Source organism: Tupaia chinensis, unplaced genomic scaffold (genome assembly GCF_000334495.1).
Source record: "Tupaia chinensis unplaced genomic scaffold, TupChi_1.0 Scaffold000354_1, whole genome shotgun sequence".
NCBI classification, from domain to species: Eukaryota; Metazoa; Chordata; class Mammalia; order Scandentia; family Tupaiidae; genus Tupaia; species Tupaia belangeri.
The window spans coordinates 5,982,392-5,996,954 of record NW_006159849.1 but is presented as its reverse complement, the minus strand read 5'-3'; the positions used below and the strand labels follow the sequence as shown (position 1 = coordinate 5,996,954).

At 40.6% G+C, this 14,563-nt stretch overlaps 1 protein-coding gene across 9 annotated transcripts in view; it reads left to right on the top strand.

Annotated features, from left to right (window-relative positions):
• Window positions 1-14,563, top strand: part of DOCK8 (dedicator of cytokinesis 8) — a 267,141-nt gene that overhangs the window by 100,951 nt on the left and 151,627 nt on the right. For all 9 annotated transcript variants that reach the window (XM_006152456.3, XM_006152453.3, XM_006152460.3 and 6 more), the window contains 4 exons: window positions 694-906; window positions 2,178-2,263; window positions 7,987-8,053; window positions 11,304-11,453. In XM_006152456.3, the coding sequence (XP_006152518.1) occupies window positions 694-906; window positions 2,178-2,263; window positions 7,987-8,053; window positions 11,304-11,453 (516 nt within the window). The remainder of the gene's footprint in view (window positions 1-693; window positions 907-2,177; window positions 2,264-7,986; window positions 8,054-11,303; window positions 11,454-14,563) is intronic.

Below are 14,563 nucleotides of genomic sequence, written 5' to 3'. Positions count from 1 at the left end.
CAACCACTATAGAAAAAACCTCCCAAAAAAAAAAAAAAAAAAAAAACCAAAGCTAAAAATACACTGCTTGAGTAGCAAACGCTTTTCCTTTTTTGTTTTTATTTTTGTGCTTATTTCTATAACTCTTATTAAAGTCCTGTAGGAAAATGTTCCCCACTCCCACATCTCTGTTTTTGGAAACATAACATTCATCTTTGGAGTTTACATAAAGTTTAATTTGGAAGACTTTTTACAAGTCATCTTATTTTCCAATTTCAAAAACCAGTTCTGGAGTTGAGATTAGGACAAAGTCTCTTTATTTCCTGGCCCAGTCCTATACTTTGAGTTCCACCTCATCCCAGCTGTTTTGCTGGCACATGAGACCCAGGCCTGATTCCTAAGAGTCCTGGCTCCCAGTCTCCAGAAAACAACAAACAGGAGGAACACAGTGCTGCTTCCAAACCTTCTCTCAGGATTGGTTTGTCTACATCCGATGAGTGATTACCTGCTTCCAGGTGAGAAGGGGACATTATGTTTTAGGACAGTCCAGCCAGCTCATACGTTACACTTGTCAAATCGCTGGTTTATTCAGGAAACTCCTTGAGGTCTCATAGTCGGCCGTCTCAAGTTGGAGCCATCTTGAGACAGTTCAGACTCTCTAGCTCTGGTATGCCTGTTCTCTCTCTCACAAAGACCCATGATCTCTGCTCACAGACAGGCCCCCGCCACTTGAATGTGCTGTGCGACGTGTCTGGGAAAGGCCCCGTCACTGCCTGTGACTTCAGCCTGCGCAGTCTGCAGCCTGACCAGCGGCTGGAAAACCTCCTGCAGCATGTGAGCTCCGAGGACTTCGAGAAGCAGAATGAGGAGGCCCGGAGGACCAACCGACAGGCCGAGCTCTTCGCCCTTTACCCCTCAGTGGATGAGGTGGGTGCCTCCATCTCCAGACTGGAGAATATCTGTGAAGACAAAGACTCCCAATGAAGACTGTGTTGTTCATTTTACTGCCTAGCTGTCTATGATGTCAGGATGCATAATTGTATGATTTTGGGGGTGCTGAATGTTTGACAAAGGCAAGCCTGTCTCCTAGCAGAGCTAATTATTGATCATCCTCCAGATGCGGTTCTGATTGTAATAATGACTAGGGTTTTCAGAGCACTTTACAAAACATGTTCCCTGATACCTCACCACATTTCAAAGGTCTGCCTGCAGTAATCCCACTCAGCAAGTCACACCATGTATTGGGTTGTCAGAAAAATCATGACACACTCTTGCATAGAAAAATGTAGAAAAAATACGTCATGACTTTTCCGACAATCCAATAGTTATTTGAGGGTATGTTTTGCAACTAATCCATAAAGACATTTATTATTATTATTATTATTATTATTATTTTGGAGAGGTTTTTGCTATAGAGTGTGTGAGCTCGCCAGAAAGACAGAGCAATAGAGAGACAAAAAGCAAGAAATCACCACCCCCCCGGGGGGATGACCATGCCGCAATCCATTCTCATTACTAAGCTTTCCCATACGTAGAAATTTGAGCAAGTTCTAGCCAACTATCTATATAGGACCTGTAAATTCACCCCCGAATCTCTAAGAAAATCATTTTAAATATTAAATATTGAGATTATTAAATATTCAAAGTATGTAAATAGGATTTTAAACATCTATTTAGAAAACAATGCACAGAGAAAGGGATCGTATTATAGGATTGGTGGTTTATAACCTGAAATGAGGTGTTCTGGCTCAGAATCTTAAGTCTGAAATGCACATAATTACTTGTAAGTCCTGGGCAGGAGAAATATTCTGAATGTGTATTAAAAAAAATAATAAGCCAACAGTAAGTCCAGAGTCAGATTTTACAATGCCATCTGGTGGGTGTTACTAAGCCACAGCCATGTTCACACTTCCTTCCTTCCTCTCTCAGTCTCTTTGTCTGCAGTGCTTGGGCTTCTGAAAAGAGACAATGTTTGCTGTAAATGCTGACTTTGAAGGTTGGGCATTAGATAACAAACCCTCCTGGAAAAGGTAGAATATTTTTCTGCTGCTAAAATTAAGGCAAATGCAAGATGACTTGAGCTTTGAAGGGCAGTCTTCCTGCCCTAGGTTAACTTCTACTGGAACTTCTCATGGGAATTTACTATGATGATTGATTGATTGACTGACTGATTGATTTTACAATGTGATTAATAACAGGAGGACGCTGTGGAAATACGTCCAGTACCAGAATGTCCTAAGGAACATCTGGGCAACAGAATATTGGTCAAGATGCTGACCCTGAAGTAAGTATCAGCAAACATAGCAAACATACTAGCCTCTCCATCAGTGTTTGTCTTACCTTGGTACAAACTATGTCGGTATCATCAGAGCTTGAATCGCAGAAGATTACTTTATGGCTCCTTAAATATTTTTGCATTTCTTTTGAAACACCACAGAATTCAAACAAAACATGTCTGCAGTCCAGTTTCATTCTACAGACAAGAACTTGCCACATCTACTTTAAAACAATTGTCTCCAAACTTTTTTCCCCATTTATTTATTTATCTATTTTTTTTGCTGTGATTTTCAAGCCTCCAGGACTGGGGCTTGAACCATAGTCAGTCATGAGGGAATCCAGTGCCTTAACCACCACATCACCTGCTGGCCCCCACCTCCAAAATTTTTTTTAAAAGAATTACTTTATTTATTTATTTATTTATTTATTTATTTATTTATCTATCTACCTATTTATTTATTTAGCTGCAGGACACCTGCACTCACCAGAGAGATGCAGAGAGAGAAGGAAAGTGAGAAAGCAAGACACCAGGTCTGGTACTCCAGTTGCAGTTGGCCATGTGGGAGTCCAGCACCTTAACCACCCCACTGCATGCTGGCCCCATATCAAAACTTTTGACCGTGTATTTTATAGTTTTAAAAAACTGCATGTCTAGGACTGCCCCATGACCTAGTGATTAAGGGAAATGGATCTCACATGGCTGTCACATGGTTTGAATTCTGGCCCCCATGGCATGAAAAACATGTTAGGTATGTCTGCTTGCATACCTAAATCTCAACAGGATGTAGATATGGAAGAGAAGGGATTGCGGCATGACTATGCCCCATTGAGGAATGCTTTCTCCCTATCCCTCTCCCTCCGTCTCTCTGTTTTTTAGATGTTTTAATTTTGTGGCTTCATATTAAAATATAATGTATTTAATCAAACACACATAAGAAATTTTAAAAGATGAACTAAATAAATCCAAATCTATTCTAGTGTTTTCTTCCTATACTCCGATGGATTGCCTTTTGTACATTCTGGAGTGCTTCCATGCACTCCTTCCTCTCTGAAGACTGTTACTTGAGAGAGTTATTTCACATCTTGAGTCACAACCCCATATTAAAATATAATGTATTTAATCAAACACACATAAGAAATTTTAAAAGATGAACTAAATAAATCCAAATCTATTCTAGTGTTTTCTTCCTATACTCCGATGGATTGCCTTTTGTACATTCTGGAGTGCTTCCATGCACTCCTTCCTCTCTGAAGACTGTTACTTGAGAGAGTTATTTCACATCTTGAGTCACAACCCAATTTGAAAAATATTAACATGATTACTCTACCTAGGCAAAAATACATAAGCATGATATTTCTCCATGTTCTATGAGGAGGATCATCCATCTTTTGATGTCAATTCATGAATCCCTTAAGCAGCTCCTGATTTGCAATTAACCATCTGGATTCTGAATTTAAGGCCAGATTTAAACTCTAGGAGCTCCTCTGGGAACTCGAGTTCTTACCTGTAAGTGAAGCTGTCAGTGTCAAAGTTTTGACCATAAGCTTTATGGATGCTGTCTTGATATTGTAGCCCCCTTCCCCTACCTATTTCCACCTGTGGGAACATCAGGGCCACTTGTCTTGTCCTCAGCAGCCTACAGACCAGCTGTCTATCAAATAATGGGCACAGATAGGCAAACTCTGGTCCTTGCAAGCCAGCCCGGAAGTGGAGCCTTCTAGTCCATGTGCAGGACTGAGTGGAAGTGGCTGTTCCCCTCTGCCTTGCTCAGGAAATCGGTGCTATTGTCTGAGTCCTCACCCACCCCCACAGGATACATAAGCAGGATACTTTCAGATGCAGCAACTAGGCCATTTGGAATTGGAGGAATTCGGCCCTGCGATGCTTGTCACCAAGCCTTCTAGACCTTTCCAGAAAGTAAATGACAGCTGTTCCCACAGGTGGGAAAACATGGCTCACTTAAGAGAAATGTGTGCTATTTTAAAAACAAATGTAGTCACTTGGATTTCTCTAAATGAAAACTGTCAAGTGCAGTTTCTCCTAATGTTTGTTCAACTACCAAAGCAGAAACGTGTTTGCCCAGGGCAAATTATGAAAAGATGATGCGTGGATTTCAACATTTTTGCACAAAAATAAACTAGTACTTTAATTCTATTTCTCCGTGAACTTTTTTTTTGGAGAGTTTTGTTTGTTTGTTTGCTTGTTTTTTGCTAGAGGGCGCATGTGCTCGCCAGAAAGAGAGAGACAGAGAGAGAAAGCAAGAAATCACCCCCCCAGGGGGGATGGCCATGCCACAATCTCTTCTCCTTCATTCTCCTCTTGGGATCTTGGGCACACACACACATGCGCCTGGCGTGAGTTTAAGCCGCCAGGTCCAGGACTCAAACTGCGGTTGACTATATGGGAGTCCAGCGACATAGCCATTATGCTAACTGCTGGTCCCCTCCATGAACTTTTTAAAATTCTCTCATGTATCTGCAAGAAAAAAGGTGGCCTGAGGAGATGGCCCCTGATGTAACTACTTTCAGTATACTGAATAAAGGAAAATAGTAAATTCCTCTAGGTGAACATACAATGTGAGTAGTAAAACTTTAAGGATTGGGCCATCCAGGTGACATGGTGGTCAAAGTGGCTACATTCCACATGGTCAACTGCTCAGTTCGAGTCCTGGACCCAGCAGCTTAAAAATCACTCCAGGCACATGTGTGTGCATGCCCAAAATCCCGACAGAAGAATGGAAGAGGAAGAATTGTGGCATGGCCATCCTCCATTGGGGTGATTTCTCTATCTCTTTCTTTCTCTGATGAGCCCATGGAAAAAAAAACTAAAAAAAAAAAATAATAATAATGTTAAAGGTGCCTGTTTTCCCATCGACATTGATGAGCAGATTTTATTTATAAACTAAGATTTAGCAGCTGAAGAATTTAAAAAATGTTATTGTGATCCGTAACTGTCTCTATATTACATTTGAGAAATATATAAAGCCTGGAGGATACAGAAAAAATTAGTCCAGTGCCCATTCTGCAGATGTTTGTAGCAGCGAAAAGAGAGAACAAAAACAAAATATTTTTCTCTTTTGCATTCTTATCTGTATTTTAATTTAAGATTTAACACTTTCTTATGCAATGTAACCTCAGCTTGGCTTCTTTGTGATGAAACTTAAATGTACCCTAAGATTTACCCAGAGGGCCCGTGTTAAATGCAGTCTTCTGAGACTGCCCGTAACCTCCCATCTCCCCCAAGAGATTCTGGTTCAGTAACTCTCAGGAAGGACCAAGAAATCTGCATAAAGAGAATGTTCATTTGCTCTAAGATCCTAGTTTCTGGGGACTACACTTAGAGAAACACTTGTAAAAAAAATCCCAGTTTTCTGATCATAAAAAGCCAGGCTCAAAACCTGACCATGCCACTTCTAGCTTTGTACTGTGGGCAAGAAGCCACTTCCTCTCTCTGCGCCTTAGTGTCCTGGTGTGTGAGGGGCGATCGTACCTGCCTTACACTGTTGTGAGGAGAAAAAGTGCAGGCGTGTGTAAAGCACTCATCCTGGTGCACTTGTCAGTCATGTAAGTTCATTCCCTTCCCCCCATCCCCCTGGAAGCACAGTTAGCATAACACTTAATGTCTCCCTAAGTAAATACAGCAGCATTCAGACCCTTCGTGTATTAGGGAGCACACAATTAAGTGAATTCATAGTAAAAATGAATTTTTACTATTCAAGTCAGGCAAGAGCTGCAGAGCCTGGGCGCCATAACCCCCAGCCCCCAATTAATCTACCGTTGACTAATAGAATAACCATAGAAATCCTCACCACTGGTTCTTTTGGTGGCAAGATGTATGCCATCTCAGCCATTTTTTAATGTACAGTTCAGGAGCATTAAGGACATTTATATTGTTCTGAAACTATTACCACTATCCCTCTCCAGAAAATGTTAATCTTCCCAAACTGAAACTCAGTCTCATTAAACAGCAATTTCCTGTTGCTCCCTCTCCCCAGCGCCTGGCGTTCTACTCCTGCCTCTGTGAATTTGACTATTCTCGGAACCTCATATTAGTGAAATCCTATGATATTTGTCTTTTTTTGTTTTGTTTCTTTTTTTTCTAATTTAAATTTATTTATTTACATTCACTCACTATACATCATTACAGCATACAAAATGAGATTTCCCATCCCGAATACACTGTATATTGGATCAATCAAGTACATCAACATACGTGTTATCATCAACAAATAATTTTCCATTTCTTGTTTCCTGTATATTTTGCCTTTTTTTTGCCATCCTTGATTCCCTATCTCTCACCCTCTGCGCGTCCTACCCTCCTCCCACAGTCTCTGGTATCCATGGTTGCTTTCTATGCCTTGTTTCCCCATTTTATTGATTTGCTGATGAACTTAATTAACCTAAATATTTCCTATAGCAAGTGCAGCTGATATATACATATCCATGAACACAAGTCTGACCTTAGGCATAGACCTCAGTGAGCAAAATGAACATACTATAAAGTAGCACCTAGCTGGGGCTCTATAGCTTACTGCGGTCATTGTGACAGGCATATTTCCCTTAGCATAATGTCCTCAGGTTTCTCCATTGTAGCACATGTCAAAATGCCCTTTGTTTGCAAGCTGAATAACATTCCATTGTATGTGCATACCACATTTTGATTATCCATTCATCTGTCGATGCATAGGGTCGAGTCCACCTTTTGCTATTAAGAATAATGTTCTGTTGTTAAAGTCCATTCACACATTATCTTATATGGTCTTTCCCAATAATAGCCTGGAAAATGGGAAGGGCAAAGGTCATTCCTCATTTTGTAGATAAATAAATGGAACTGGGAAAGGTAAGTAAACTGATTAGGATCCCAGAATTAGCAGGTGATAGGTAAGGGAACAGAGCCCAGATCTGTCCCTGTGAATCTGTCATTATTCTAAGCTGCCTTATTTTAAAAGGTCCCATTTGACCAACTAACCCTTTTGTCTGTCTCTGTCCAAATAGTCTTCTCAAAGTTTTCTTTTGAGATCAGGCAGTCTAGTGATAAGGCCATTTTCTCACACACTTCTTGGCAATTAGGATCGATATGGCAGTGTCTCCTTCCAGCTCTCCCTCGTCCAGGCACCCCCATCTTTACTTGCTGTGCACAATTCCCTCCCTCTACCCCAACTCAGCAATTCCTAGGAATGGGACGAGGAAAGCCCAGACATTCATCATGGCATAACCCGATCTTCCTCTGTCTGTCTGTCTGTCTGTCTGTTCCATTATAAATCTAAATAAAGCAATTGAATCTTTTTTTGTTTTTTTGTTTGTTTGTTTTGCTATCTGAAAAGCCTCATTTTTTAGAATTAAATAAAGGTTTTTCTGTTTTTGCAATAAAATATAAACAAATCCATTACTCAAGACAAAGACTCTACCTTTGGAAGCATAGCAACTGTAATGATAAGCAGTCGGACCAGACCAGAGGTCCATTCAGCCCACTCTCTCACTCACCTCTACCCACAAGCATTTTAGGGGGAGCATATCGCATTCACCATGGTCTCAAATGATAAAGAATTTTCCATGAATTGTACGTGTTTGTCCATTAATATCCCAGTGTGATTCTCATGTACATGGAGTTACCCAAATGTTTCTGGGAGCTATTTACATTCTTAACTAATTTATATATCCAGGTAATTTTAGAAAATCCAAAATTATCTAAGTAACAGCCGTATCCATTTTTCCCTCTTTCTCTGATAGGTTTGAGATTGAAATTGAACCTCTATTTGCCAGCATTGCCCTCTATGATGTTAAAGAAAGAAAAAAGGTAAGAAAGCAAAAAAATAAACCATCCCTGAGACGCACATATGCTTCATGATATTTTTGAATCTCACTTCTGTTCAACAAGGACACATCACATTTCAAAGCAAATGACCTTTGATGAGATCTATTTTTATTGCCTTTGTGATTTATTTTTTTAGTTGGTAGAGGGCATGTACACTCACCAGAAAGAGGGAGAAAGCACCCCCCAGGGGACACGGTCATGTTGCAGTCCCTTCTCTGTTTCTCATTCTGTCTGGACCATGGCACACACACCCATCTGGCGTGTTTTTCATGCCACAGAGGTTGGGATTCTAACTGTGGTTGGCCATGTGGAATCTGGTTCTCTTAACCACTAGGCTTTGGAGCCAGCCCATTGCCTTTGTAATTTTTCATGGAATGATCTGGGAACAACATTTATGTTTTCTGAAGAATCATTGAGAGGCACATCCTGCTGGAAGTGATGGCCTAAAGAGAGAAATGATATAAGAAGAACATGGGCTATATGTAAAAAAAAAATTAAATACTTACTTAACAGGTATAGATAAACAACTGTCCCATCCATTAGAGAGTTTCTGTGTTGTGAAATAGGGTCAATGTGAATGGAAGGCCTCTTGTAGTAGAGGTCTCAGTTTGCTGCAGGCTGAAAGCCTCACCAAATATTATATGCCTTTAATTGAAGCACTGACTGAGGACTTCTCCATGAATGTGTCAGAGTTTAGTCATTTTTTAACTCCAAGAGAGATACAACAGCAAAACTAAAGTAGGATGCTTCTGCTCCTCTTACCCACAACCATTCTATATTTAAGGAAGCATGTATCTCTCAAATAGATACTAATGATTGATCACTAGGACCCGGTAGTGGCCCAGTGGTGATGTGACGGGACCACATGGGAAAGGTCCTGGGTTCATGTCTCAAGACCTCCCTGAGCATATTGGATACACTCATGTGCCTTTGAGCGAGGCTGGCTGAGACCGGAGGTAGAGCATGGCATAAGGACCTTGTTGAGGATGCCTCTCTCCTCTCTCCCCCCACACCTTTGAAACAAATTTTGAATGTAATAATTTGTTAAAATAATAATAATAATCTGGAGGTCAACAGGTGGCATAATGGTTAAGGTGCTGGACTCCAATGTAGTCAACCACTGTTCGAGCCCCAGACTTGGTGGCCTGAAGCTCACACCAGGCATGTAGGATGCATTCCCAAAATCCTGAGAGGAGAATGGAGAAGAGATTGAGATGTGGCCATCATCTCCCTTGGGGGTGGGGGAGGGTGGATTCTCACTTTCTGTCTCTCTCCATGTCTCCAGTGAGTGCACATGCCCTATGGCAAAAAATTCTCAAAATCATCATCATCATCATCATCATCATCATCATCATCATCATCATCATCTGGGCCAGCAGGTTGGCATGGAGGTTAAGATAGCTGGATTTCACATGGCCAACTCCATAGTTTGGGTTTGAAAACCCCTCTAGCACATGTGCATACATACTCAAAATCTCAAGACAGTAGAGATGGGATTGTGACATTGCCATCCCCCTGGGGAGGTGATTTCTCACTTTGCCTCTCCCTCTCATTCTCTCTGCAGTGAACACACATGCCCTATAATAAAACAAACAAATTAATTAAGTAATTAATTAATCACTAAGATTCATATTATTTAGATTAGGTTAACTGCTAAAAACAAATAGAGCCCCCAAAATTCAGTGGTTTAAGGCTCTAATTCTCAAACTCGAGTATCCATCATAATCCCCTAGAAGACTTGTTTAAAAACAGATTACCCCCAAAGTTTCTGATTCAACAAATCTGGATGGGATCTGAGAATTTACATTTTTATGAGGTTCTCTGATAATGTTGAAGCTTTTTGTCAGAGGACTACATTTTGTCAGGGGACTACACTGAAAATCACTTGGCTCAAAGAACAAGCAGTTTACGTCTTTCTTTCTTAATCCAGAGTGGAATTGCCAGGTCAGCAGTGTCTCTGTTCTACTCAGTCATTTGGGAGCCCAGGTGGGGGTTGGTTCTTCCATCTTTAATATGTGATCTCTTCAAATTACTGTTATCCCTGCCACTATTGTCCCCCAAAAGAAAAAAAATTCAGTAGAGGAGGCATGGGCTTTTGACACATCACGTCTCACAATTCGTGAAAGAGAATACAGTCATATGGTCACCCCTGAATGCAAGGGAGGCTAATAAATGTCCACTCTGCCTGGGCACCTCTTCTTACTAAAACACTCTTAGTGATAAAGGGAAGAACTTAACTATATGGCTGTTAAGTGACACTAAATTAGAAAGTCAAGGAGCACTGATCATAGCGTTCTTTTGCTCAAAATACTTAATGAAGCCTTGCTACTTACATTAAAGCAAACATTTCAGCTTCCATACCAGGCTTCCTTCAGTGTGGTTCTCACCCATCTGCCTCTTGCACTCTGTATTCTGTGCTGAGTCAAGCTGGAACCACTTGCTGTTAACCAAGTTCCCTTCAGGTTTTCCATTCTTAGATATTTACCTATGTTGTACTATCTCCCAGGTATACTAGTGCCTTCCAGCCCTGTCTATCAGAATCTTCTTCTAAAGCCCATCCGTCTCTAAGACTTTTTCCACAGAAAGCTTTCCTGATCACCCCAACTGGATATGATCTCTCACTCGCTGGAACTTCCATAATGCTCCTTTGTATGAGTGTAGTGACTTCTATTTTGTGTTTACTGTAATTAGTGATGTGTGGGCCTTTTCCCTCATTCTTGATTGTAAATTAATTGAGGGCAGAGACAAGGTCCCACTCGAGTGAAGTACCTAGCTATCAGTGTTGCTCAGGAAATACTGGTGGGTTAATAAACATTTTAATGTTCAAGGAATGTTTCTCAAATGGCTCCAAATATTCTGGAAGTTGTGACAAAATATTTATCGTATTTTCCAGAAATCACTTGTCATAAACCATGTCTTCAATTTCACTTCTTCCTTTAATGAAATTTCTATGTGACTTTTTCTCTGTTTTTAAAATTTTATTTATAATCATTATTACTTTTTAAAATTTGCTACAGGGTACATGTGCTCACTAGAGACAGAGAAAGAAAGAGAGAGGAAAAGTGAGAAAGCAAGCTGTCAGGTCCAGGATTTGAACTGCAGTTGGTCATGTGGAAGTCCAGTGCCCCAACCACCACACCATCTACTGGCTCATTTCTTTCTTTTTAAACATTTGTATAGACCATGAAACAGCAAGACTAACTTAGTTTTCCCCTTTGCTGCTCATTGACAGATCTCAGAAAATTTTCACTGTGACCTCAATTCTGACCAGTTCAAAGGATTTCTGCGCGCCCACACACCTTCGGTTGCCACATCAAGTCAGGCAAGATCTGCGGTCTTCTCGGTCACCTACCCATCCTCAGACATCTACCTAGTAGTCAAGGTAAGCACATCTAACCTGTACGGTCTGCTGTTTCCAACGTCACATTATTCTCAGCACGTGTCTGGACTGAAAAGACCTCAGCACGTCTGTGTATCTGTTGGGATTCACTTTGTTTCCTTCTCACAGTACCGGTTTTCCTTTACAAGTGAATTCTGTTTGGGAAACTAGAAAGACCAGGGGCTTTGGTCATGTAGTCCTAGATTGAATCTTGGCTTCATAACGTAGTAGCTGTATGATGTTGGCAATTATGTGGCCTTTTTGAGACGTTCAGTCTTACTGATTCTTCATACTAAAATTGTAAAACAAAACAAGGTGATCAATCCAGGTGTCTGATTTCATGGACACCCAGCCTTCTATGTTTAGAATAGTTTCTGGTTAGCACAATGGTCTATGTGCACCGTCTCTGTGATACAATCTCAGGGTAGTAACATGTAGATTCCAATGAGTCTAGGTAACTTGGAGGCCACTTACGAGGTAGAGAGTCCTTACTTTCTAGCTTCCTTTGCACTGTTCTGCAAAGATCATGAGAGGTTGCTACAGCTTTCAGGGAGTTTATTTAGCTTGCAGAAACTATAGTTAAAACTCTGTTATTAAAAAGACATATCAGGGGGCTGGCAGGTGGCATGGTGGTTGGGAATGCTTGACTCCCATATGGCCGACTGTGGTTCAAGTCCCAGATCTGGCAACTTGCTTTCTCAGTTCCTTTCTCTCTCTCTCGCTCTCTCGCTCTCTCTCTCTCTCTCTCTGGTCAAATTTAAATAAATAAATAAATAAATAAAGTTAAGTAAAATAATTCTTAAAAAAAAAGACATATCAGTTGCCATCAAACTTCTTTGTGTGTTCTTTTCAATGCATGATTACTTATACATACAGGAGACATGAGTTTAGAGCTCTGCAGTTAATTTAAAAATTCTTAGTCTGGGAAACCCACAGTAATTCTCCACAGCAAAATTGTATTGTGAACTCTACTCTCAATGCTTAACTTGATTTTGATTAGTTCATAGTAGCCTGCCAAATAGCAGTGGTCACTTTTTGGTGGTTATCATTTTCTAGTTATGTCTCCAAATTTTCCCATGTATAAATGCATTCACTTGCCAGTAACAAATAGTCTCTGAATTATCTGGGTATGATTAAGAAGTTTAAACACACACAGAAAATAGTCTCTGGCTTATTTTTGTTTATTTGTTTTGTTTTATTTTTTTACTGTGCTGTTGTCATTGTTGTTTCCTTCTCCCTAAATATATAGTAAATGATGTCATATTCAGCACATCCATGCACATGTCACTAGGTTAAGAGGAGTTTCATCCCCTCTTAATCTCACCGTAGGCTGGCTCTTTCTATGTTTACAACATCAAGCATCCCTCAAGGTGATCCACTTTCTCTTCATGTTATGGTCATGGGAAGGAGTCTTAAACTTCTTTTGTGAAGAGAGAAACTTCCTGCTTGAGATCTTCCCTGAAATAGACGTCTATTCAGCAGCCTCGTGCCACTTACTTTGAAACCCCTATAAACACCCTCTGCCTGACGGGTATTCTAGTTTGAATACATTGTGCCCTGTGGGCCACACGGTGGCGCAGCAATAAGACACAGTGCTCTGTGAGGTTCACCCACATGGAGGCTTCCAGGTTCATGTCTGGAGACCCCTCTGAGGTTGCATGTGGTCTGATCTAGAGCTGGCCGAAGCTGGGTGTGATGGCAGTGTCAGGACCCCATAGGTGATGCTGTCTTTCTTTTGCTCATAAAATAAATAAATTTCTTAAAAAAAAAAATACACTCATCCATACACATTTTGTGCCTGACAGTGCATTCTTAAGAAGAATGTGTGCCCGGACAGCTGGTAACCTGGAGGTTAAGGCAGCTGGATCTCGCATGGCCAGCTGTGTCATTGAAGTCCCAGACCTGACAGCTTGAAAAACACGCTGGGGGTATTATACATGCGTGGCCAAAATCCTGGGCGGAGAATGGAGGAGGAGGGATTGCAGCATGGCCATCCATGCTTGGGGAGTGGGGGTGTGCTTTCTCACTTTCTCTCTTTCTGTCTCTCTCTCTCTGTCTGTCTCTTTAGCAAGCACTTGCACTTCATAGTAAAAAAGTTAAAAAAAAAAATTAAAAAAAGAATGTACACCCATTGCAGTATGTTGACCCAGATTCCACATTCAAGGATCTTCACAACTGAAATATAGGCTAATGGGATTTAATTCACTTGTTTTTCTGTTCAACCTTAAAGTTAAATGTCCTTTGAGCTGAGAGTGGAGGAATTTAAAATTCATTTCTTCCTTCTAAACATGGTGCCAATATTGAAGGCAGGCAGCCAGCCAGGCCCTCCACCTGAAGCAAAAAGGAAGCACAGCAAACAGTTGCACCCTTCATTCATATTAACTTTCATTTCTATTAACTTTCATTTCTATTACCTGGCCAGCAAGCCAAGAAGCCGCACAGTCCAACACTTTTGAGTCTCTGTCCAAGTCTGTTAAATCTAGAGAATTAACCCTAATAGGAAGTACAAGGGAGATGATTACAGATCATTTATTTTGTTCATTTATTCATGTTCTGGAAGGTTTTAGTCCCCAACCTGACTTTTACAGAGACCATATCTCTTTTTTATATTGTAAGTAATAATAAAGAAAATGAGCTTTTCACTTCCTACATGTGTCTCATGAGTTTTGTTTTATAAAATAACTTTTATTGCATTTTTTATTATAGACATAATGCATGTTTATTGTTTAAAAATAGAAAATACACATAAGCAATAGGGAGGAAATAAAAATCACATATAATCCCAGCATACAAAAATAACTACTGTTAATATTTGCTGTGTTTCTACTATCATCCTTGTAATGTCCTTTTTTTTTTTTTTTAGAGAGAGATAGATTTGTTTTTTGCTATAGGGCACGTATGCTCACCAGCGAGACAGAGAGAGATCATGCCCAGGGGGGATGGCCACTCTATAATCTCTTCTCCTCCATTCTCCTCTCAGGATCTTGGGCATGCATGCACACACACCCGGTGCATGTTTTAAGCCACCAGGCCCATGATTTGAACTGCAGCCGACTATGTAGGAGTCCGGTGACGTGACCAATACACCATCTGCTGATCCCTATAATATGCTT